Source organism: Dreissena polymorpha, chromosome 2 (assembly GCF_020536995.1).
Source record: "Dreissena polymorpha isolate Duluth1 chromosome 2, UMN_Dpol_1.0, whole genome shotgun sequence".
Lineage (NCBI taxonomy): Eukaryota > Metazoa > Mollusca > Bivalvia > Myida > Dreissenidae > Dreissena > Dreissena polymorpha.
In genome coordinates, this window is record NC_068356.1 from 135,836,105 (window position 1) to 135,863,774 (window position 27,670).

Below are 27,670 nucleotides of genomic sequence, written 5' to 3' on the forward strand. Positions count from 1 at the left end.
TTGGCAGTGCTTTGGCGGATTTCATTGAAACTTGGTATGAGTATATATCCCCCGCCAGAGACCAGAGGCGGAAGGATATGGTTTCACAAATTGTGCTTCATTGATGCTCAAACTGCTAAAAATATTCTGACAGCAACATGTTCATGATGCAAATTATAATCCCCCGCCATAGGCGGAGGGATATTGTTTTGGCGTCGTCCGTCCTTCCGTCCGTCCTTCTGTCTTTCCGTTCGACCGGCCAGCACTTTTGTGTCCGGAGCTATATCTTGGAAGTGCTTTGGCGGATTTCATTGAAACTTGGTATGAGTATTTATATGGATAAGAGGATGATGCACGCCGAATGACATTGTACACCATCTGTTAATTACAGAGTTATGACTCTTTGTATTTAAAAAAATGCTTTTTTAGTGTCAAATATAACACTTTTGTGTCCAGAAGCATATTGGCGGGGGATATCAATTCAACGAATTTGCTTGTTTATTTTTGTTTACTGGGCAGTACCGCGAACACGGTCGGATATTGCGGTCATACAATTTTACGAACATTGGAACGTTGTGTTAGAATTAAATCAATAGAAATAAATCGCTGCTTAAATCATAGATACTGGCTTTAAATAACCGTGGAAATAATGTTATGAGAAATCTTCGCACATTTTATATAGCCGTTTCTTGGATTAGAACTCCAAAGATGAAAAAACGACAGATCAGAAGCATCTATAGTTACATTAATAAAGTACCGCCTCTACCATAGGACGTTAAGCGGGAAGAGTACTGCGATCAACGCCATGTTGAGCGAGAAGGTCCTGCCGTTTGGAATGGGACACAGGACAAACTGCATCCTGCAAATCGAGGGCTCCGACTCCGAAAACGGCTATGTCCTGACAGAAAGGGAACCAGACACGCCTAAGAGTATAGAGCAACTGGAAATTGTGATTTTTTTTACAAAGCATCTTCAGATGTAACCTTCATATTTGGTATGAATGTGTATAAGATCAAGGCCTTTCCATACGCACACAAATCTTGACCCCTTTAACGTTGACCTGATGGTCCGTGTTTAGGTTTCAAAAAAAAGCATTGTTCGGGGGCACGTGTCTTCCGATGGAAACAGCTCTTTTATCCCATTTTCACCGCGACATTGACGGTATAACACGTTGTGGAATATACTTGCGTGTATTCAACACTGTGGAATATACCTGTCGCGTGCACGGACTACTTTTTAAATGACGTCATGCGATATGCGCTAAAATTAGGTCGATATTGTTTGGTTCATTGATCGAATTTTAAGGTCACCCATTAGAAGGAAATGTGCATATTTTGCAGGAAAACATATATATGACACATTCACCAAAAGAAATGTTGAAATAAAATATCAAATTACACGATTTTTGTTTTGTTATTTTTTTATTTATAACAAAGTCGACAAAACTTAAGCTTCAAAATTATACGACCTTCAACCTTTAAATCTAGTCATATGCCATAATTTTTCGCCATCCGTATAATGAATCAGCTGATTGATGGCGTCATAAAATGACATACTTATTGCGTCATTTTCCCCATTTTTTGACGATTTATTATAAACGCGACTTATTTCACATGTTTTCTACATTTATGTCGACATATCTGAATTGTCAATTGATCACATTTTCCTTATTTCGTGTAATGTGCATTGTTTATAACCAAAGCATATACTTTTGACATTTAACTTAAATATTAAGAATGTACAACAAGCCATACACATATCGCACAGTTCATGAATAATCTGCTATGTTTGCTTTCCTATTTAATTCACGTTAGGCAAAAAGCTGTGTAAAGTATAAGATGGTAAAAATAGCACCACACTGGAATTGGGAACGTCCAATTTTGTACACGGGTATTTTTTACTCATTTATCTGTTGTGTACTGGAATGTTTTCCATTCTTTGTGTATTTATATATTAAAGTATTTTGTCGTACAATAAGGGCATTTACCATAGATAAATAAAACATTGTGCAAGTTTAAACATAATTATGTTTGTATGCAGAAATCTGCAAATGCAACCGAGTTTACCAACGGCTATTATTAGATAAACTGCTCCGGTTCATTTGAACAGCAGTAATGTAGAGTACATGACGTAGCGTGTGACGAAGAAGAAAGTTTATCGCGTTCATAAACTCATTTGAATAAAGTGATAGAATGGCATAAGGGTCTTTATTTAACTATGCTAAAATAATTATTAAAGACCCTAGATGCAAAATCGTCAATTATTGAGTTAAATGGATTATTAAAGGATTTTAAAGGATAATTAAAGGTAAGATACTAGTTCTTACGTGTTTTGATTTTTGTTTGTACTTTTGTCGTTCCCTGTTCTCGGGGTAATGATTTTAACATGGGCGCCATTGATGCATCGGATCACACACGGCATACCCATAACATTATATAAAAAACATGTTCTGCGCGTCCTTAAATTCGTCGTCCGAAGTCGGAAAACGTATTGCCCTGTATATTTTGTAAAATAAAGTGTCAGTCGCTGCAATTCGCCAATTGTCTGTTTACTCGTCAAAATTGTCAAGGTCTTCGATAGCTAAAGAAACTTCAGCGTACAGTTTATTTAGTATTGACAGACCCGTACAAAGTCGCGCCAGTCAAAAATCAAAAAGCGACATTTAAAGTTATTATGGTAGCCAGAACTAGGTCGTCGATGGTGTACATGTATGTTGACATCGACAGCATTTTGTCAGGAGCAATCGCCGCCATATTGGATTTTGATTATTTTCTTTCGAAAATAAAATGAATTATAGTAAAGTAAAATCTTCTTTTCGCGGTCGTAATGTGTTAAAATTCGCAAACTGCGTAAAATTGAATGTAGGCATAGGGTGATATTTTAACTTGTTTTACAGTTTGTGTGTGATTTTTTTTAAAGACTATTTTGCGTACCAGAACAAATACATGTATATCACTACGCATGGTTACATTTGTTAGATTTTAAGCGCTTTTATGACTGAATTAAAATTATTGTTAAGGTTATTAGATCTATTTATGTTAAATGTCACGTTGAAAAAATCAAATGGGATAAATAGAATACTAGGATTAGCGTTGAATACAGAGAAGTTTATGTTGCTCGGCTCGAACACCGAAAGCGCTCGCCAAGGCTCGCGCTTCCGGCGTTCTAAGCCTCGCAACATAAACTTCTCTGTATTCAACGCTAACCTAGTATTCTCTATGTTTGCATTTTGCGTTGCGTATAATTCTTTTTTTCCGGACGTGTCACGTATTTTTACGACTGACACACATGCTAACCGATATTGTTTTATGAAGGACATTTTACAATGATTGTTTATTATATTCACCTAAATGCAAGGGACCGATTTTGCTGGCAATTCAGAAGGGTCAGTGTCCGGGGTTATAAATTTTCCGGAGGACATTTGACGCAAAAACTTAGCATATATCTGGGGGATATGTCAAACATTCAATTATCGCATCGCTTCATTGGTCAGACGATGAAGATCGAACGCTTATATGAAACCCTTATGAGGGTATCAAATACTGTCAGTTGTATATTTCATGAAATGATTGATGTTATAAATACTTCTCAAACACACAATTGTTAACTAGAATATCTTGAAATTAATTAGATTATGTGAACAGTATAATTGCGAATAATCATGTCACCGCTTCAATTTTTTCAAGCACGCTCCGTAAATTCTGTAAACAAATTCGGTCTTGTAAGTACAGGTAAGGTGCGCTATATATCCTCATTTGGGTAGGACGATCTCGTGATAATGACGTAGTTTACATGCGTGAATCTAACATAAGTATCACAGCGAGACGACATCATTGCCTACCTTGTTTACCTTGTTTTTAAACAGACGTAGAAATAACTATGAAACGATCTTGAGTTTTTATTACCATCAATAACATAGATGAGGGTATTACACACGTTTAAGTTGTGTTCATGGCATCAGAGATTTTACCAGATAAAATTCATCCTAACATTACTCACACAGTTTATGCCAAAGCATATTTAAGAAACAAAATAAAATAGATGTTTAATTCAATTCGCAATGAACTCGTTGTATTAATTATCGGAATAAATAATCTTTTTAAATGTTGTTTACAATTTATTGAAGAAACAAACGCTACTCCTCCGTATGAATAACTGTTAAAGTTGTGTAGCAATTGTGAACTTGACGATGTTCATTGCTTAAGTCAAAATGAAGTCACATTATCTGTCTGTTTGCTGCTATATAAATGCCTCTTATTGAGAAAAACTTTTGAGAACTTTCTCCTTCATTTTGAAATTCTTTTAATGGCGAACAACACTGTTTGATAGGTGTGCCTTACATGTCGTATAAATGCCCTTATACTATTTATTAAAAAAATTAGCTAGATTGATAAATCTTGATAGAATTTCATGTAGGGCATATTCGTTAAAGCTTTCTGCGTTTTGGTTATTTTTTCAAAACCCATAAGTTGACAAGAAAAACCTTAAGCAATGATCATAAAATTTACATCCATGGTATTTTAGACATGTTTTTTTTTCGTTTTAGTATCCCACTTTTATTTTCAAATGAATATTTTACTTAGTAAACCCATTGCAAAACTATCCAATATTTGCTTTCATGTTTGGAAAAAGCGAAACGTATATACGGTGAAATAACATTACTAATAAAACAAAATGAATATTATCATTTTATTAATGGTTTCAAACATGTATTTGTCAATCAAAATCAAAATGCTTATACATGTGGAAAATATGTGTATTACTAACAGAGCGTTTTAATAATGCTATTCACTTTATGGTCTGAATGGCAAGTGGTAACGTGCGAGATTTTTTATTCAAATGTTCCTGTTTCGAACATTTTATATTGATTAAAGAAAACATGCTATAATTGTGTTAAGTTCAGTACACAATGTATAAACGGTAATTCAGAAAACAATACAATAGTCCACCGTATATTAAGATTGTAATAGGCCACTGTGCATGAACAATATACAGTTTTTAGCTTGACTATTATATATGAAATATATATAGTGGAGCTATCCTTCTCACCCCGGCGTCGGCGTTAGCGTTCGCGTTAGCGTCTGCGTGCAAATGTTAAAGTTTTCGTACTACCCCAAATATTTTCTTTGTACCTTGACATATTGCTTTCATATTTTGCATATACTTGTTAACCAACATGACCCCAACCTATAAACAAGAGTAGACAACTCTATCAAGCATTGTGTCATAATTATGGCCCGTTTATACTTAGAATATGCATATTATTGATAAATCTATGTTAAAGTTTGCGTACTACCCAAATATTTCCTATATCCATTGACATATTGCTTTGATATGTTTACCAACATGACCCCAACCTATAAACAAGAGGAGACCACTGTATCAAGTATTTTGACATAATTATGGCCCCTTTTACACTTAGATAATTGAACATTGTGCTTAAATTGCCATGACTTCTTTATTTATGATCACATTTTATTATTACTTTGACAAAACAACATTTACCTGAATACAACAATGGATTCCACCCAAACAATACCCCGCGCCCCTACCAAGAATCCCTCCCCCCAACCTCTCCCCCCCCCCGCATTTTTTTTAAACATCATCTAATAAATTACCACACCCCACATTATACCCCCCTCTCATCCCCCTACCCCCTTTCTCCCTCATTTTTTTAAACATCAACTAATAAGTTACCACACCCCACATTATACCCCCCTCTCAACCCCCTACCCCCCCCCCCAAAAAATTTTTTTTTTCCTTTTTTTTATTTTTGAAATATCGTCTAATAAATTATTGAATATGAAAAATTTCCCCATGATGGCTTACGTTATACTGTCAAGCACTCGAATAGTCGAGCGCGATGTCCTCTGACAGCTCTTGTTAGTCTACCATGTATGTTTCCTTCAACAATCGATGACACAAGTGTCAGACCGCAATCTATAGGCAGACCGTCTGGCTTCCGATTACTGAATAATAGTTATTGATTAACTTAACGTAATCTTTCGGAATAATCCTGTAAATCCTGTATAAGCATAGTGCGCGTATTTATTTCGATTATCAAGCAGCTAGTAGAGTCTTGATTTCACCGCGGTTCCGTCCGACAATCAGCAAATATAATTATTTAACATAATGTGTCCCTTTTTATAGAACGTCAAACATCTAAAATACTTTATAAGTTGTACGTTCATAGTTATTTCAGTTAAATACGCAGCTCACTGATTAATATTGTATTCCTTGTATTTCGGTCTAACAAAGAAATTTGATCGTTTCTTCAATCTGCAATATTCATATAATCTTACGCAATATAAGTTGTTTTACACTGTACTTATTTTTATTTCAGAAACAAAAAACATTTATCAACATGGTACTAGTTCTTGTCAGTTATCAAGCAGAAAAGTTCACTTATTTATCCTGATCACCAGCAAGCACTCTAAAATTTTTTTGTCCCTTTTGAATCATGAACAACCTTCAATTGGTAATGAATGTTCTCCTCAGTTATCATAAGACCATCGACTAATTGATGTGGTCGATAAGAATTGTAAGTTTTTGATGTTTACAACTTGTTTTTCGACTTAAATATCAATTTAAAATATTAAATCAAGAGTAAAATCATTATACGGTGTCTCCAAGTCTTCTGTGGTGTTTGATTATGTATTCATACGACGCATGGACACACAATGTGCTTTTTGTATAAATGAGTATCTGTCACATAAAAATATTATAGGCAAATCTTTCACTTGTCTTTAAATAATTGTTTCAAACATTTGAACTATGGTGTCATTATTGATATCAATGGTTAAAATCAACTTTTATTTATTTTTTTCCTTTTGCAAGTTTTCTCTCAATTGCGTTGTTCTAGGTAAGAGCATTTTGAAATAATGAACGTGCTATCGTATATGCTTAGTCGTGTTCCATACATTTAGCAACAAAGAAAGCCATCATGACAAATAAATGGCGTTTGTTTTAAATTCTGTGTAAACATTTTACATTGTAAATAAATATTTTCAAACAATTAAAAAAATATACTCGTGTTTGTTCATCCCATCAAGCAGCTGACAACTAGCAATCTGAAATCCTTTCTTTAAAGCTTTCAGCCCCTCAGGCATCAGATCATTTTCCACCAGCAACGTGTTCATCAATCGTCTGATATAATTTCAGTCCATCAAGAAGCTGGCTGATGCCCTGAAAAATAATGAGAGCAATTTTGTACGGATTCTCTTTCCAAAAACCAAGTGTCGACTTCTCAGAGAGGGGGTAGTTCTCGTGGAAGGGTAAGAGATTCGAGGTAGTTTAATATCTTATAGGGAAAATATTAGTCTTAAAAGCTATTTGTCGAATTTCAGCGGCGAAAATAATAGTCCGCGTTGTCGTTTTGAAGAGATAAGCGAACTGGGATTCCTATTTTATTGTTTAAATCTCATTGAGAAAGTCGAGTCCGTTAGACACTTAATCAGTGTTTAATATCATCAGGCTTCCTATTTTATTGTTTAAATGTCATTGAGAAAGTCGAGTCCGTTAGACACTGAATCAGTGTTTAATCTCATCAGGCTTGTATGCAAGTAAAAGTTCTTAGGTCGAAGAGAGATTATAGTACTTGTGAATTCAATGACATTCTAGATGGTTAACACATAACAGTGAATGGGTGCACTTCTTTAAATAACGGGTGGGTGATATATTACCATACAATATCTTGCACTGCTCTGTAGACTTATTCAAACTAATTCAACATCCGTATCTTACGTCCAAACCAATTTGGTATGAGGTAGTCGCAAACAGTATATAACAAATTTTCTCTCACCTGCTTGAAAACAAATTCCACATACATAACACCGGTCACAGCATTATTGACATAGAACACTTTCACCGACATGGAAATTAGGTAATTGCGAATATAGACGAATTATTATGATATTTTACAGAACATAGATTTAACATTAAACGCAACCAGCTTCAAGCTTACAGATTTGGAACCAAACCTGGTAAATATACACATACGAGTTTTCTCATTTCTGAGGTAATTTGCGTTCAATCTATTAAGGGCAGTCTAATTTAATAACAACAAGTGGAAACCAAATATAATACTTTAGAAAAACATACATATGCATAAAAAGTGTGGATAAAAGCAAATGGTAAATACTTTCACACCATTTTATATTTAATGAACATAGCGAAACAAACGGGCAAAATTGAGACAAAAGCCATAAAGCTTGATAAAGTGAATGATGTAATACAATTATTCAGACTACACAACACGACCGGTATTCGCCTATAATCACGACCGTGATCGTATACGCGAAAACATATTTTAATATCGTCATTACAACTGAACTATCTAGTTGCGAAATAAGCCTATGCCTCAAATGACCACAGTGACACAAATAGACAAGACAGGCTCCGAATCCTGCATACGAAAGAAGTGCCCTTTACACGGAATAGGAAGAAAGTAATATATATAAAGTTGAACGTAAAATCTAGAAAATATAATGTTCATGTATACAGCATACAACATAACAGTTACAAATTAACTTGATTTTTGAAGAGATTAGTGTAATGAAGAAAATCATATAGCTAGATTGGAATTTAAGAAGTGAAGATGTACATTTCTTTATGATTAAACCGATGATCACAACACTCAACGTTTTATTTGTCGGGAAAAAAACGCATAATCACGAAACGATGCGCTAAGAGTAAGAATACCTTTATGTTAAAAAAGTAGACAGTATGCAAGATTGCCATATAACTCTCACCTGGATAATTTGGTGGTAATGGTTAAGAAGCTAGCGGACAATTAGAACATTCCTTGATCAGATATGTGATATCACTTACCAAAGATCAAAACTATGGACCGTGTGGATTCAAATAAGAAGATTTGTTAAATCATCGTGCGACACAATTTATCATGTGACTCTTCGGAAGTTATCCAATTCGACCCCATTGATATCATTTAAACATTTTTTGTACAGGACCATAGCGTGATGAAACATAACACATATCCAAGCTCTAGGACGCCAGCTGTAGACAATGCGATAACAAACAGTTATTTGTTATAAGTCTATTTTAAGTGTTTGTTTTTAACGAATTTTCTACAGTATCAATATCTGAGCTTACAAACCAGATATTAAAGCTAGTACTTGTCATTACAGAGGAAAACACTTTTTAAAAGTTTTCTTAGCAGGTATTTATAAATCACGTGACCCCTGGGTCTTGGGCAATTCGACTAAATGGGCACGGTTTAACCAACAAAGAAAAATACCAATATTTGATATAAAACAACAAATATTAAACCACATGCCCCTTATCATCATCAATAATTCGTTGACCGGTTTGGCCGTTGAAAATGAAGAACGAAAATACAGAAATCCTCCTGCAGTCAGGTATGTTGTGTGCTGCCGAAAGTAAATCATCCAAGGGAAGGTATGTCCACTCTTTTACATTGTCCATCCAGCTTTTCCTCTGACCTCGACTTGCCTCTAGCGTGTCCTGGAAAACAGTCTTGCATAGAGAGTCGTGCTCGGTCACGTGTCCAAACCAAGTTAGCTTTCGTCGTTTGACGGGCGCCAATAGGGGATCTTGCGGCCAACAAGTGTTGCCACTATCATGTGTTTCGGTTTTTAAGTAAATGACGCTAAAAAGAGTAACCTTCACCATAACATTTGCGTTTTCTCTCCCGTCTGTTGGCTGTATGTGTTTTAAATGCTAAAGCTAGCACACCTGTATATGACATTATTATTACTGTTCCAAAGAATTAATGTTTTACAATTTGTATTTAATTATGTTACATGTGCTCTCCAGTCCTGGGATAGGCGTGACTACTGAACTTAATCTATGGTTGGACAAGTTCTGCCTGGATGCCGATGTGTTTGTTCTCGTGTCCGACGCAGTGGCTACTCTTACACAGACGGTAATTCGTTGATTATGTCATTTTTAAACGCTTAACACTGCGCAATCAAAAACTCGTTATTTCAAACTTAAATCAATCGTTGTCATGATGTCTCATTCATGGATAAAGGTGTATACTGATTTAAATTGTTTTATTTTCGGAAGTCCTTCGGTCGGTCATGCAAAATTTTGCGATTAATAAAGTGTAAGCAGATTGTCAATGCAACAAATTTAAATGATTCCTGCCTGCAACTAAGTGAAAAGTGTAGTAGTATAATGGATGTAAAAATCTTATTTTTTGCAGCTTCTATATCCAAACTTAAAACTATTTATATAGGATGATTTTTTTCTTTAATATATATTGTGTATCTGTAAACATATGGCACATGTATGTGTTTTTTTCATTATGTTCACTAACGACCTTTTCGAACATACTTACTAAACATTTATTTTGATCAATGCAAATGGGAAAATTTGTACCATGTACGTCGGTCGTTTGACTTGCTGTTTAGCTGTTTTCCATATAATGAAATCAAAAGTTAAAATATATATATATATATATATATATATATATATATATATATATATATATATATATATATTTGTGCACTCTTAAAGAGCATAAAATATATTACAAAAAGTTGTTAAAGCAATATTACAGTGTAAAGCTACATGTATTATTGTTTAAACTCACATATAGATATATATAATAAATACAACTACAATGTTCTGAATAAAGTACACTACAACAAATTGAGGAACAACATATATTATTTGTTACATGTTACATTATTAATTTCCCCTTTAGATTAAAATGTTAATTTCTGTTGGATTATATTTAGTTTCTGTCAGTACCTATGTCGACCGTATGCATTCTGTTTTTAACGTATACGGAGAAAGGACATGCCTTTTCGGAAACGTGCTCTTTTAAATAAGCAAATATCACAATACAAAATAATGTTAAGATATTTTAGCACGTACGTTAAAGCATAACATGCTACAAGATAACTTTTATTGTTACAGGAAGTTCGCAAAGATGTTATCGTATCAATGGTACAACTTAACTGTACTTATAATAATTTAACAGACATATTTTAAAAGCATTTATTATACCCTTTTGTTTGGGTCTTAAAAGTTGGACTATCTACATGTATTCCCAAATCTGGAATTCTAATCACAACCTTTTTGCGTTGTGCGCCACGCCGCCGCTCTGAAGCGCCACGTTGCACTTTTCAAAGGAAAATCCCGCCACGCACCCTTATTGAAAACATCTTAACTGCCCCTTGAACAACGTCTTAGCCGAATAGTATCCGAGTATTGCCCCATGGCGGCGAAGATGCACGCGGTTGTGAATTAGCCATGCGTGAATGACCCCATGTAAATATCAGTCGATAAGTACCAAGCACAATAATCGGTCCGTGATATGTTCTCCTCCACAATTAAACCTTCAACAGTTACTAACGGTATTTGTGTTGAAAATCGAGTGGAAATCGTACATTTCATGCATAATACAGTAATATCAAAACATGTATTTTTGCACGTTGTTTAATTTTTAAAAAGTTGAATCGTTATCGTTATGGTCTTTTAGTTCAGTAAATATTTAAACAATTATTTTACCCTCTACTAATTAACCAAAGTATTAATTGCGAGTTACGTGGGCATATAAATTTTAATGTTGCTATGACGCTTACATTATTTTTACAATATGGCGGACAATATGGAAAATAAATCGTTCCTCTTTGCAAAAATGAAAAATAATCGAATTAATGATAGTCATCATACAGTTAGGAGGGATTAATGAAATGCCTGTTATAATTAACGATGCATTAAATGTTTTCGATACAAACAATATATTCATTAGTGATCAACTCAGTGGATGTATGTCACGGAAACGAGTTTTTGCCTATTAGCGTTCAGTTTAGTTGTTTATCGTTAGAAAATTGGATAAGACACACATATTTTCGTGTATATGTTAGTTGATATGTGTATAATCAGATTCATATGTATATTTTACTTTACAATGTTTGTCAAGCTATACAGTTTACTGAAACAGCATTGAACTTAAATGAAAGGTAAATATCTTTATATATATAATATATATAAATATTAATACAAGTAAGTTAAGTACCTCAATTACTATTAAGTGTGATTGTTTGTATTATCATGTTTTTTCCACAACTGCATCTTATGTGATTGAATGTTCCTCAAAAAATTATGTTTTCGAAAAACATTTTGCTTTTTTTTGCTTAAACTGCGCGTTTAAAAAGCCCGTTTTGAATGTACTGCGCCATGTCCATTTGCCCTCCTGGGAAAAACGCTACATTATAACCATTTCCAATGTTTGCCTTTTAAACAATTAAATAAACACATTGCAAATATTCAAGTCGATCAAAAAATTAAACTATGCCATATAATGTTAAAAGAAAATAATCTTAACCAAAACGCATGTTATGGAATGGCCTGGAAAATGTATTTACAATAAAAATGAAACAAACAGTAAAGGGATTGGCATCTTTATACATCCTAATAGCAATTTAACAATAATAAAATACCCGAAATAATAGAAATAATATGAAATAATAGAAGGCCGAATGTTTATTATTGGAAATCTTAAATATAAGTTTATTACTTATCAATATTTATTTACTAAATATTGAAAGGACATAAATATTCGATTGATTACACAACTATCCACCGTGGAATGATGATAAATCATAAACAATTTGAGGTGGAACCAATACCATTCCTAAACAAACTATTGAAACCCATGTGACAACTACTATGCGCATTCTTAATATAAGAGATTCGTGTCAGAAACGTTAACAACATTTAGCTTAAATTAATTAATTACAACAAATCACCTGCATTTGATGGTTTACCAACTGAAGTTTAAACATCTTTTGGAACGCGCAATCAACCACCCAGGGAACTATTTGTTCTACAAAAACAAAGTATAACAAAATTATTACCGAACCAAGCATAATATTTAAGAAATAATTCGTGTACCGTATAGATTGTTGTCGAATAACGCACGGCCGGAAGTTTAGATGCGTATGGATTAAATCATCGATCATGCGAAGCACGAGTAATTTAAAACTACGCATCTAAACTTCCGGCCGTGGATTATTTGACAACAAACAATAACGTACACGAATTATTTCGATTCTAACACGGTTTTTACTAAAGATTTATACAATGTATCTTATTTTTCGTGTGTACTATTTTATGTGAAGTTCCGCCATTAAAAATAACTTTCGGCTGTTCAATCGATCAAATCTCCGCCCTCAGTGACTTCCATTCATAAAATATCGGATTATTACGCTGGTGAAAAATGTATCGGCATAATTTGTTTTGTTACAGCGCGTACTTTCAGTGAATAAGCTCCGCCCATAATTATTGCAGAATCACTCATAGACGATTTTCTTCTAAGTTGATATTAGATTTGGCACGTGCCGTGTTAGAATTAAAAATCACATTAAAACTGGACGGATTTGTTTAAACACAGACTACAGAACGCGACCAAAGCATATTGGTATTTATAAGAAAAAATTATATTCGATTAAACCTGCTGCATGCAATATATATTTACAGAAGGAAATGTTCATATTTGAAGTAATAGAACATCTTAATTTAATTAACAGGGCATGATAATTGTTATTTTCTGACTTGAACAAGAATGAGAGTCTTAATAAAAATTTCGTTGTGATGGATAAGGTACTTTACAAAATTTTAATATTAAAGTAATAAACAAGTGGCATATTCCGTACAATGGGTTTTGCTGCTGGGACTCATTACCATTGAACCCTTTATCAGACGAGTATGTGCATTGAGGTACAGCTTTTCGGCTTAACAATTATCTAACATATCTGTTAGGCTGTTGTTCAAATAAAAAATTAAGCGTTTGTTCAACTCGGTGGTTGAATCGTGGCTCAACTTGAAAGTTGAGTTTTGGTATAATGCGACAGTTTAGCAATATTTCATCTCAGTCATTGTTCATGGGTTCAACACAGAATCTCTATTCTGATGTTCTAATCCAGTCGTCTTCGATTGTGTATGTTGAACATCCTTGTTTAGATAAATACTTCTGCTGTAACAACAGAATAACAACATAGGCAAAATGAGTGATCTTTTATTACCGTGTCTCGATGGAATGAGACTAAATAATTCGTAAGAAAATTGAAAACGCCCGTTATTATGCTTCCGAATCATCTGACTGTCCAAAACAATACTATATCCTATACATAAAAAATTAGAGGCATCACGCAAATGCAATTAAACGCAAGAACTTGATAAACTTGTGGCTAGTTTTAAACATAATTTATTAATTAAAAAATATTGCTTAGATATGACAGTGTCGTATCATTACAAAATCAATATCCTACCGTTAAAGTGTTGTTGTTGCTTAGATGTATTCAGGTGACATACAACTTAACTAAAATATAATGTCGCGCGATATACAGAAGTGCAGTTTCGTCAAAAAATACCAATACATATATACTATTGACCACAGAGGCGTTTTGACATATAACAAATTGATTACATAAACGTCATTTAACATAAAGCAAAAAGGATAAAACTGTGTCAAACGCCATGGAACAGTAAATGCAATACATAATGGGTTTTAAATGACTAAAATGCTTATCAAACCTAACCAGAACATGAAAATACGATTAAAACAGGGGTCACCGTCCTGGAACGGTCAGACAAAATAAAAAGCGGGCTTAAACTGATTTGATAGATAACCTATCCTAAAGCTGAGCACACAAGTGTTATTTAACATTGACCAAATACGGCCGCGATTTTATATATGCATTACACGTGCAACATTACGTGAACCAAGTGTCATAAATATAAAATAAGTACACTCGAGTCATTATCTCCCATAATAAGTCAAACAATTACAAATCGCTAGTAATTAGTCGTTTTAAAAATAAATAAATAATACGCCAGATGGAAAATACAATGATTGATTTTTCTTTTATAACTTATGCTAAAATATGACATTTCTGCAGTGAAATAACAGCAGTGAAAAGAACAATTGTTCTTTTCACGAGTGAAAAGAACAAATTTTCGGAACTACTTTTTCTACTACTAGTAAAAGGGAGACCACTGCGTAGGAGATTGTAATGAATGAAAATGTCAAAATTTGCGTATTCCTACGACATCACGGACATGTACTGTTTAGTTAATGTTGTTACAAGTTAGTATTATTGTAGCATTATTTTATGCTTAACTTTGTTTGGTTATTTTAGTAACAGCAATAAAATGTTAAAACCTTTCAGCTTTGTTTACTCGTAGACGATCAACTATTGGACTTTTTTCTTTCGGCGGAGGAATGATGCAAACACTAATGACGTCATTTTGTGTATTAAACTGTATTGAGGCACGCCACGGGAGAGGGTTATTTTTCAGCGAAAGGGAAATTATTATTAATTATTTTCTTGAAAAAAAGGCATAAAAGAAACAGAAAATTTGTTCATGTCAGTGTAAGATCGTTTGTTATTTCACTCGTGATCATAGAAAAATACCATTTCACGAGTGGCGAATATATTTTCTATGATCACTCGTGAAATAACAAACGATCTTACACTGACATGAACAAATATCCTCTATGTATGATATGGCCTTACATTAAACATTTCTATCGCAAACAAATGTTAAGTTCCAGCTTCACTCACAAGGGAACCAATGTTTCACTTATGTATATGCATATGCCATGACCATGGTTCAGTTGAGATGTTGCATAAACATATATATTCAACTATCAAAAACAAGTAACAAGTATGAATAACAATTGGTAACATCATTCGTAAACGAAAGCAATCGTGCCTGAAAAAGTTCACATCGCTCACTTCATGGTGCTCACCTATAAGAGTTGATATTCAGAATTAGATTGTTGAATATAACGATTGTGAAAACGTGTGTTCTTCTTTGCGCAACTGATTCAGTGTTCTTTATAAAATCATATGGTAAAAAACGCAATAGGCTTACATGGTACATTCACACCAGGCAGGAATTACTCACCTAAATCTCGGAACTTAAATTACGTTTCTATAATGTATAAGACAGGGGGGATTTAAAGTTGGAAAATAATGGCCGTATTCATTCTTTAACTTCATCTACACTATACTTTTCTTTATTATTCTTAAATAAATAATTTATTAAACCAAAGCATTGATAAAATGTTAACCTGTCGCGGTAATCGAACCAAAGATCTCTCCATGCAAAACATTATGCATAGTCTGTATTTTACAGAAGCACTTGAGAGTTGAAAATGCGGATAAGAACGGTTATAGTGTTTCCATTTTGACCACAATATTGCATTTTCCTATCATACTTAAACACCGTTCGGGAACGTAGCACAAGGTAATATTACCCAAAGGTTTAAAGAAATTTAAATTTCTTAAGCCACATTTTGACCTAAAATGACAATTTGAATAAAGTTGAAGAACAAAAATAACACAATGCCCAATGTTTGTATACGAAGCGTTTTAACTAACAAATTGCTTAGTAGCCTTCTTACACGCACCAAAAGTATAATCTGCATGATACCTACACGTTTAGTAAACAATTCGTAATATGCGATATTTCGACAACAAATGTAATTAACTTGAAAGCACATTTACTTAACTTATGGAACATACTTGCTATTTCGAACGGTTCACTTTGTCATTGAATCGAATTATTGATTTGACGAATGCTTGTTTTGAACCCGACTAAAATGTGAACTGTTCTAGAAAAACGAACATTAAACAAAACATATGACGAATGAGTAAAAATATTGGCTTCACAGGGACCATTTACTTTCTCAAGGTTAGATAATTTTATCATAATGCATGAAGTAAAATACGTTGAATTATCTCATATTTTACCCGGTTGTTGATATACCTAGTTTAACAGCCTTTGTAAAACTTTAAGTATGACGTTACATTCACAAACCACAAAACGAGCTATAGTTGTTAACAATAAAAACATATTTTCCCTTGATTATACAGTTGTATGTTCATTATGCGTATATTGAACAGAAGTTTGGTTTTGTGCAGTATATTTCATTCGTACTCGAATAGCGCCTGGTTTTAAGAATTGCTAATCCGATAATTTTATGGCATTTTGTTATCCCTCTATTTTACTGACTACTGGTGTTTTTGTTAAGACTTAATTTAACAAGTTTCTAGGAAGAGGCATTCTTCCAGAAGCTTACTAAGATAGCGATCCCAAACATAAAACACCCATGGATACTCTGATTATTCATCGATACTTCCGCTTTCCCTGTTTCTAGGAGAAGAATTTCTTCCAAAAGGTCAGCGAGCGTCTTTCTAGCACCAATATCTTCGTCCTTCTCAACCGCTGGGACCAATCCGTATTCGAAGATGACGTAGCGGAGGTGCGAGAACAACACATCGACCGACACCTTGAATTTCTGTATCAAGAGCTGAACGGAATGGATCGGGACAAAGGGCTCGAACGCATTTTCTTTGTCTCTGCGAAAGAGGCGCTAAGTACGCGTCTCGTCGAGAAAGGCGAAGAACGTGCAAGTAAGGAAACAGTCTAGCAATTTGCAACTTTGTTTCATTTTGTGTTCAATATGCTTGATGGCAGGATTAGCTATCTTTGCATAATGATTTGATGAATTCAGAATCACTGCTTAACTTTCAAACACCACATGACAATCCAACAAAGTACGACTTTTGTGTCAAGTTCCTTAGGATTTGTTGTATAGTTGTTTGATAGGCTGATCATCACTTCACTTAATTTTTTGAAATAATTATTGATTTTTCTCCTTCGCGTCCAAATTTATAGATGCAAGCATACTCCTTATTAGAACACACTCTGGCACCTTGGCAAGTTATCGTTTTGATTGCTCCACAATTGATCCGATGTTACAATTCGTGAGTAAAGAGCTGCTGTTTTATGGTAGTAACATTCAATTTAAATGCTTTTGCAATTTCTTATAGCTGTTAATTGTTAACTTATGTATTTTGCTTAGAAGCTCAACTCCCGGGGCAAGAAGAAAGGCACATCCGTTTTTGCAATTTTGAAAGAGCATTGGAGGTAATATAAGCACGTAAAACAACTAATTTGTTTCAAATACAGGCTCATTAATTGCTTTTCGATTTGATCCTGGACCGGATTCGACAGTTCCAATAATTTTGAAATGAAAAAAATGCTGTTTGATTCCTTAATCAAGATATATAATGTAATTCAATCAATGGATGTTTAAGTTGAAATTAGACTACTCGACATTTATTATATGATAAATGATAGATAACACATATTTATCAAATTTTAAAGGTACATAATGAGTTGAGCAAGTTATAAATGCATTCTGTCTATATTGTCCAGTCTTTTAATAGCGCATACACATGAGCGACCAAGACTCTTTTTTTATATTTCATGACTTTCTTCTTTTTATTAAGTACACTTATACGGTGACATCGTCTTATTATCATCATAATTAAACTATGCACAAATATATATCGAAGTCGGAAATTACATAATGTTAGAGGTCAAATGGTTGAATTATACATATTAATGTACATAAATTTTGATTAACAGTGATCTTGTCTTTCGTAGTTTGATGTGTATTGTGCTACTGCAGGAGTGTATGTCACAAACTGCTGTAAAAACGAAGTTTGAGCGGAACAATAACCTCGGCAAGAGCATCACGACGGAGAATTGTGCCTTGGTAAAAGACATTCTCAAAAGCATTCGGCAACATATGTAAGCAAACCCTTTTTTATAATATTTAGAGTGATTATGTGTTAATTGAATGCATCCGTGCACAGTTTGTAGAGCACTTCACAGCCAATCTGAACACAGGGACCGACGCGAAATGTTAGAAAAGATTAAAAACAAGAAATAATTGGGCGTCATTTGTTGCAAATTATTCATTAAGCCATTTTAATCTATCATATGAATCAAAAATTATATTAACGAAAGTGTGTTAGTGTGCATAAAACCCACTGTAATGTGAATGAATGAAATTATGTTTTACTTGCGAAAACAAAAAAAAAGAAAAAACAAATACATTTGTTGTGTTGAAGTGATCGTATGAGATTCGATCGGAATGAGATGGCAAAACATCTGGACTTCATGGAAAGACAACTCACCATGTTCAAATGTGAATTCAAATACAAGATTACTAAAACCGTTGCGGGCGTCTGTACCGAGGTATTTGATTGAGATGTTATACTGGTACATAAGAGCGCAAATTATTTTCCCTTAATTATTTTATATTGACCATTACAAAGGTATTCCTAGTCAGATGCATGGCTGTACACACTTAAATGATGTTTTATTGTCACGCATCAGCCCTAAAAGCGTTGTAAACATTTTAGTTTATGAGAATAATGTTTGGATCCTGCAGTGTTAATCTATTTTTTATCACTATATGCAGAGGGAAGTTTTTTACCGGTTCGTCAGTTTTAGAATTGCGAAGAAGACTCTTTATTAGAGGTTCTTAAACCTTATGTCAGGTTTAAATGTAGAATCACGGTCAAATAAGACTACTGTGAAGCTCCTTGCCAAGTGCTTAAGATTTTTCAAACCTATAAAAAGTATTTAACAAGTGTGATGATTTGACACTTTTTGAAAAATGTGTTGTCTAGTTGTCTAGTAACCCGACACACGCATCTTACTTTGTTCAGATCGCCAAAATGTTAACGGATGAAATCAATCGCCTACCAATACTTGTGGGAGCGTTTAACAAACCGTTCCCGGACGACCAAAATTCACTGAACGAGTATACACAGGTTTGTCGAGAATTAAATGTGCTGGTTCTATGACTTCAGAATGTATTTGGGGTTTATTAAATGCATATATATTCAGAAGCAAGGCATTACATCAAAATAGTTCTGAAATGATATAATGGATTCTGTGAAGGGAGTCATTATATTGCAGTTTAATGTTTGTGTTTCCAATGCACATAAATGCAGTATTTTAGAAGGCAATAACACTGACTTTATTTTAACCTTATAAAATCTTAAATAAATATTATAGATCTGCTCAAGGTTTTGTCTCGTTATCTTTTGAATGTACGAATATCCAATAAATACCTTATCATTGGACCAGCCTATTAGAATTGGCGTATAATTCACGAGTTAAAACCTCAACTCTATGCATTAAATGTTTCAAGGGGATGACTTCTTTTTAAATCACTTTTTTGATGGTTTTTTGTGTACTGTTATTTTTGTGAAGACATTTTTGTTTGTGTTTGTCTTAAATAAAAGTCTAGCGGATGGTTGCAATAAATTTGCATGCTATTAATATCTCTAAATAATCTTTCTTTACAATACAAGATTATTCAGATATAAATCCATGACATCCGTTCTTTCGTTTTTTACGTGGGTATAGTACGATTTATGATAGAAACACGTAACCGATATTGTGTTTTGCATATAGGCAAGATCAAATATTAATTTCACATGTTTTGTAACTATATATTTTAAATAATGGCCGAAATATTTTCCATGTGCCAGCATCATGTTTATTAGGTACTTTTTCTGCCAGGTCTTGAGTACACACGTCGAAATAGGCCTTAGTCGCAAGGTGGAATTGCGCTGCACTGAAGCCCAAAAGTCCGCGCAAAAAAACACCATGCAGGAAATGACAGGTTATTGATTTAAGTATAGGGTATAAAACTTTATTGTACTGATATAATGCGAGTATTGGTTTGTCTACTTTACACAGTATAAAACTGTGTTTTGTCGATAAAAGCGTGAAAGCACCTTTGTATGGAGGTTTTATTATAATACCTCAAGATAACAAGACAAATGTGATTGTATATAAAATGTTTATTATCCCCCGCGAGAGGCAGAGGGATATTGTTTTGGCGTTGTCCGTCCGTCCGGCTGTCCGTTCGTCCATCTGTCCGTCCGTCCGGCACTTTTGTGTCCGGAGCCATATCTTGGAAGTGCTTTGGCGGATTTCATTGAAACTTGGTATGAGTATATATATGCATACGAGGATGATGCACGCAAAATGGCATTGTATACCATCTGTTAAAAACCGAGTTATGGCCCTTTGTATCTTGAAAAAATGCTTTTTACTATAGGCACGTTTGTGTCCGGAGCCATATCTTGGAAGTGCTTTTGCGGATTTCATTGAAACTTGGTATGAGTATATATATATGCATAAGAGGATGATGCACGCCAAATGGCATTGTATATCATCTGTTAAAAACAGAGTTATGGCCCTTTGTATCTTGAAAAAATGCTTTTTACTATAGGCACTTTTGTGTCCGGAGCTATATCTTGGAAGTGCTTTGGCGGATTTCATTGAAACTTGGTATGAGTATATATCCCCCGCCAGAGGCGGAGGCATATTGATTTAGCGTTGTCCGGCTGTCCTTCCGTCCGTCACTTTTGTGTCCGGAGCCATATCTTGGAAGTGCTTTGGCGTATGTCCTCCGTCCGTCCATCTGTCAGTATGTTCATCTGTCCGATTTGCACCCATCCTCAAACAGAGCATATGTTGCGGGGGATATCAATTCTACGAATTTGCATGTAATTAATGAAATCTGTGATTTATCTTTCAATTTCTATATTTCAGTCAGCCAACTATCATTTCCTTGTTCAAATAATAGATTGTGCATCATCAGCCTATCTTAAATTTTTTAGTGGTCACACGTCTTTCGTCGACAGCTTTATTCAGACGACATTTCCTGAAAAGAAAAAAGGAAGCCCATTATTACATGTTCAATAAAAGTATACGTGATAATTAGTATTTTAAAGCTTTTTTATACTGCAATTTATAAAAACATGTCTCCGTAAACATGGCAGAGCGGTTTTTTATTTTGTATATAAAACAATAAACTGTTGAACTGGTACCATTCAGTCCACGTTAGAAACCACCATGCAGGAAATAAAAGTATTTTTTACACAAGGGCTGTTGGCCTTTCTTACAATGTTCTACTGCTATTGTTGGTGCCATTGTTTTTAAAGTCGTAACACGATATCGACAATGTGTTAAACATAACTTATGCCGGATTAGCTGATTACCTAAACATGTAAAGGTAATTCCTACACCACCAATATAAGACATCTTGAACATTCAACACAATAATAAATAATAAATTCATCTGAATTAAAATAAAAGAAATTAACACTAACTTTGGAAAAGAGTCAAAAAGACTTGCGAAGTATAAACGTGCTAAGAACACCACATGCTTATAAATGTAAATGTTCTACATAAACAGTAACATATTTGGTAATATTGTTATACAACTATAGTTATAGTATTTATGAGAGAAAATACTTGTATTTCTAGTCCATACAAGGCAAATAAAAATTTGAATAATTAGTCATGAGTCCATACTGTAGCGTTTAATACCCACATATTTAGAAAATGTTTACATGTCTTAAAAGTTTTATAATTGTATCCTGCCAGTCCCGACCTCCTAAGGGAATTCACGTTTCATATACAATCCCTGTTGTTTTTCATCGCAGGAGTCCATATTAACGCGCTTGGGAATTTTAATTTCGTCAATGTCTTTATCCCGGCAATGACCTGGTGTCCGTGATATTCGTGTTCAAAAGGAGTGATTTGACAATCTCGATATTTGACCAGCATTCAAATGTGTGCGAGCATTATGGCGACCACTGCGTCCTACTGCTTTATCTTACTGATTGACTAGAGGAAATTTCTGAATCTGAAATTGCAACTTTACCAAAGCCATTTTCCACAAATATACTATCCTTTAATAAGCGCTATTTTAAAGTTCTTTTCATTGCAAAACTCCGCTTGAAGAAATGATTCATGAGCCAGATATTGATGCCAAATGTGTTGTCTGCTATTATATAATAATCCGTTAGTTTGTCACCAACGAGATGGGAAAACTCAATTGGCATCGTTATGAATTCCTGTTTAAATGCCTTATTCAGGTTACTCTTGTTCCAAACCGGAGTGTCATAACATCTCTTTGCGTACAAATATTTACCAATCGGTATATTTCATTCAATGACCATAAACACCACTCAATGATAGCCTTTATAGTTCAGTTTATTGATCCTCAGTTCGTATGACTCCGTTTGGTTATATGTTTGAAAAGTTCGCCACTGTTCGACTCAGTTTGAGTATGTATTACATCATCCGCATAAAATGACGTTATAACCTTAGGTACACCCAGAACAATAATTGCGCAACCCTGAAACCATACATTACTGTAATTAGCTGTTCGCCGCAGTCAAATATATCAGGGTGATTTGCAGCCTTAATACAGAATCGATTGACCAGGTTTGATTCTTCGTAATTCTCAGACCGATAAGACGTTGAATAGTTTGGAACATGAGCGGGTCAATCCTAACCAAGTGCTTATATGCAGTTGGATTATCTTCACAAGTTAAGCTGTAAGGGCTTTATACTGGCCAAGAATATGTCTTTTGTGGAAGCCAGTCTCTTTTCGAATACCCCCTCTGCCTACGATAACGTGTACGTATTTCAAGTAGCTTATTCACTGCTCTGGCATTTTGGAATTATCAAGTTCCAGCCGATTAACTGTACGCACTAGTTGTAATGTTTTATTGTGACGGTTAAGCATGCATTGAATTCGAGACGCACGCTTTATAAGTTAATGGGAGTATTTTAACTGTGATAGTTTTATGTCAGTTAAATGTGTGTCATTCTTGTTGCAGTATGCGGTCATTTCCAGTATACATATATATGACAATTTTGTAATATTCATTCGTGTACCGTAATGTTTAGTATTGTTTCGTGATGTAATGAGGTAAAGGTCTAGGAGCCTGACTCAGCCCCAATCGGTTCGCCATAGTTTCAAACTAAATACAGACTGATTGACTGACTGACAAGTTCCGACTGTCAGTCGCTACAGTAACAGTACAGTAAATGTTTACTATGAATGTTCAAAGCGATTACGCAGCATACACAGAGACACTACTTTAATGTCTTTTGTGTGAAAACTAATTGAAATTGCTCACCAAGTCAGAATCGATTATTAACCATGCTGTCTGTATATATGTGCTTAGGCAAAAACTGTTGAAACGTATTACTTTAACAAGTGTCACTCATGCAAGCATATAGTTTGTTTTATGACGTTGAAAAAATGCAGCTTTTATTTAACTATGTTAACAATTGCTAACGTAAACGTTGGATTCTCTACAACTTCGAATATCTAAACATGATTTTATATGTAAATCGTCTATGAACATTATTCAGTACTCTATACTATATATAGTAACGCAGAGCGGTTTCACACGGTTTTATAAATGTTTTCATAAAAATGTCTTTATTTTCCTGTCACATAATGTACACACAGAAATATTTGTGATCAATACCTATGCCAATAAATATGAAAAGTAAATCCGTTAAAATAAGGACCGCATAACTCGGTATAAAACGTTTTTTATAATTTATATGTGCAAATAGAATTTAAACTAATTAGATTTAACATAATTTAGATTTAACTAATTTAGATTTAAAGCCAGTGTTCAATTATATGATTACATGTTTTACTGACAAAATAGGAATTTACTTCTGAACTTTTATGCTAACTTCATACCTGTGTTGCTTCAGACAAAATGGTTGCCAAAATTGTCCCAGAAGAATATCAAACGAAAATCCAGAAAGTGATGCATTGGCATGACAATAACTTCGCTTTCCGAAACGGTTTTGGCTCTCGAGACCTGTTTGCCGAGTTTAACGGTTTTGGCTCTCAAAACCTGTTTTCCGACTTTTTGAAGATGCTTGGCTTCGATTTCAACATCCCTCTGGAAGAAATAAAAAAGTGGATTTACGTAGTGACAGTCACACTGGCGTTGGCTATCCTATCTCGTTTTGTACGTACCTCTTTTACATTGATGTAATTGAGTATTCCAGCCAAAGGACTGTATTAAGTATTTATACTACTTATAAAATAAAACAACTAGCAATCATACGGAAAAAATACCAATGAAACAATAATTGACCAATTCTCTATTACAGGTGTCTATTGCATCAACAATTAAATTATCTAATTCAATGAATGTATACACTCACAAAAGTATTGTTCAAAAACCACATTTCGTCCCATTGTACCTTTACAAAAATTCTTAAGAATCATTCGTTACCACAATGGTTCCAGTATCATAGGGTGAATAAATTAAATTTCCAAGTTCCTCATTTTCTGACAGCTTTAGAATAAATGTTGAAACAGTGAAACTTGTTTGAACCGTATTTCATTCACTTTTTCTTTTTAACATGCTAGTCGGGGAATATATAATAAAACGTCCTTGTATTCCAACAAACCTTTTAAGATCGTTTATAAACTTTAAATATATGGTCATCTTTTAACGACATACAATGTTATCATCATTTTACAAATAAATTACAATATAAAGATTTTTTCTATTGAAAAACATAACTACACTGTTTATTAAACATTGAATCAAGTTGTGAATTATTAACTATTAAATCAAACGCATGTTTAATGCATGTGCGCGTGTAATGTAATGCATAAAATGTATAGTTGTAATTGAAATGCAATTAATTGCGTTTGTCGAATAATTTCGTATGGGTAGACGGAAAAAAATAAAGAAATGTATCTATATCACCAAACATTTTTATTTTGTTTTGAGTCGAACGTTGATATCAACTTAGATCACAAATTAGAAGCTTCGTACTATCTATTTGAGATTCATACTCAGTTAAGCCAAACTAAAGGTGTCAGACACGAATATGAGTATTTCAAGTTTGGTGTAATTAACCTTTGCAGTTACCGAAGAAGTTTGTCGTGTTAGGTGTGTTAGGAGTGGTAGGTCTGCCCTTTTACAATTACTACAACAACCTATGGTTTAAAGAACAAGATTTCAAGACCCGATACGTTGAATACGTGAGCACACAGCTGAGATCCATTGTCTCCAGTTACAGCACAATCTGCAGCGAACAAGTAGAACGGTATGTTAAACTATACATTTTGAAAATGTTTTGTATAAGTAACATATGTTTGGTCTATTTATGAACTTTCGGTATCATTAATGTTGATAGATTTCTTATAATTTGTTATAATGCATACATGTACAATATAAATACTCCATGTTATGTAAGACATACATCAATAAAACATTCATGTTTGTCTGTTTTACATCATTAGTGTTTGGCCTTGTTCAATTCTTTACCATATTAATTGACAATCACATGAGTTGGATCCTGTTTATATACTGTTACATTATGTTATTAAAAAGGGAACATAGATTGAACTGACTTTGTGTAGTTCAATTACATGCATCGTTTTAAATCTTCCTTAAGAGTTAACGTAGTATTTACATTTCAGACTCCATAATTCGAGTTCATTCTTTGAATAGCAGCTTCCAGTCATATGTGTCATCAACAGAAACATAACTAATAAATCAGTTCTAGTACACAATAGTATATCTCGAGTTAATATCTCATACATGTGTTGTGATTCTTAAAACAAAAACATGCATCCATACGAAACAACATACACAATCAGAATCTATTGCAATATGAATTCAAAAATAATGAGCTAGCTTTATCTATGTACACTAAACAGTTTGTAATTGGTAATTACAAATTTTACAGAGTGTTGAGTTCGACATTTGACGAGCTATGCAAGGAGGCGGGCAGTATAGTAGACACACTTAAGAAGGAGGTGGAACAGCAGGACATTACCATTAAACAGCTCGATTCGATTGTCTTGAAGGCTGAAGCATACTGGTATATCTGTATAAAACAAGATTAATTTTCGTAAAAATAAAACTACAAAACATCTAATTACCCTCATTTTATGTTAAATTCAACTTCTTACATGACCTAAGTATTAAGCTTAATACCTTTTTCTCCAAATATATAAAACATCGTTAATGTTTATGTCTTACGTACATGTATATAGCGAAACTATGTTTGTGCATATAATCATGTGTAATTGTGCTTACACCAGCTGTACAGAAATCGAATTTAAATACAGGTCCTTTTATGATAAGTGACCAATGCAAAACAAACCACAAAACCATAGCTTACTATTAATGAAAAACTTGGTTATCGCACCGGATTAGTCAGTTCAAAGCATTCGGGGTTTATATTGGTTTTAGGCCGAACCTTACGCATGGTCTTTGGAGTAATTCACAATACATTTAAGTAATTAAATATGTACAAACAAGAAAGCGGTTTCTTTCTGAAATCGTATCTAGATATTAAGATATATTTGTAATGCTAATATGTCCCTTAATAGGTGTTCCAAAAAAAGAACGTAGTTTATTTTTATTTGTTCTAAACTTTTTTTCTTAAAAGTTACTCGTTTGTTTGTGTTGTTTTATACTACCCTAAAGTAGTGCTTACTTACTTAAAGGTATTCTCTTCTATTATTGTGTTATTGAAACTGTGTTGATATTATATTGATATTTAATATGGATATATCTGGACAAAATGTGAGACTTTGGTGTCGAAACCCGTTTATAACCACAAGGCTTTGCTGTGCAATTACCGTTCCAAGACGGAGACCCAAGCTTTATTGATTATTTTGTGTGTCTGTATGTAGTGTGCTCTTGTAGTGAATCTTTGTGTAAGGTGGTTTGTCACTTGTCTTAAATAAATGACATCGTGGTGATCTACTGTTGATGCAACTGGAGTTTCGTTTTGCTCACAGGTGTTTCAATGGATTGTTTGTAAACTCCGTCTTATAATTAGTTACTTTAATGCGTTTTTGTAATGTTTTTCGAGAATGATTTCGCATTACCTTCTAGTTGTGCCATGTTAATCAAGCCATTCGCATATCTTTATCTGATGTGTTTCCAGTGAATATTAGTGATTGATGATTTAATCGTAATAACTGAAACTTTCGGTATAAACAACAATACAT

General features: G+C 33.9%; 1 protein-coding gene across 1 annotated transcript in view; it reads left to right on the plus strand.

The window, feature by feature from the left end:
• The first annotated feature begins 784 nt into the window (after window positions 1-784).
• LOC127870101 (mitofusin-2-like) overlaps window positions 785-27,670 on the plus strand; it is a 32,306-nt gene continuing 5,420 nt past the window's right edge. The window contains exons 1-12 of the mRNA XM_052412760.1: window positions 785-928; window positions 7,141-7,253; window positions 9,775-9,883; window positions 17,141-17,396; window positions 17,849-17,913; window positions 18,461-18,582; window positions 18,906-19,032; window positions 19,509-19,613; window positions 20,371-20,473; window positions 24,391-24,653; window positions 25,568-25,749; window positions 26,395-26,529. Coding sequence (XP_052268720.1) covers window positions 785-928; window positions 7,141-7,253; window positions 9,775-9,883; window positions 17,141-17,396; window positions 17,849-17,913; window positions 18,461-18,582; window positions 18,906-19,032; window positions 19,509-19,613; window positions 20,371-20,473; window positions 24,391-24,653; window positions 25,568-25,749; window positions 26,395-26,529 — 1,724 coding nt within the window. The remainder of the gene's footprint in view (window positions 929-7,140; window positions 7,254-9,774; window positions 9,884-17,140; window positions 17,397-17,848; window positions 17,914-18,460; window positions 18,583-18,905; window positions 19,033-19,508; window positions 19,614-20,370; window positions 20,474-24,390; window positions 24,654-25,567; window positions 25,750-26,394; window positions 26,530-27,670) is intronic.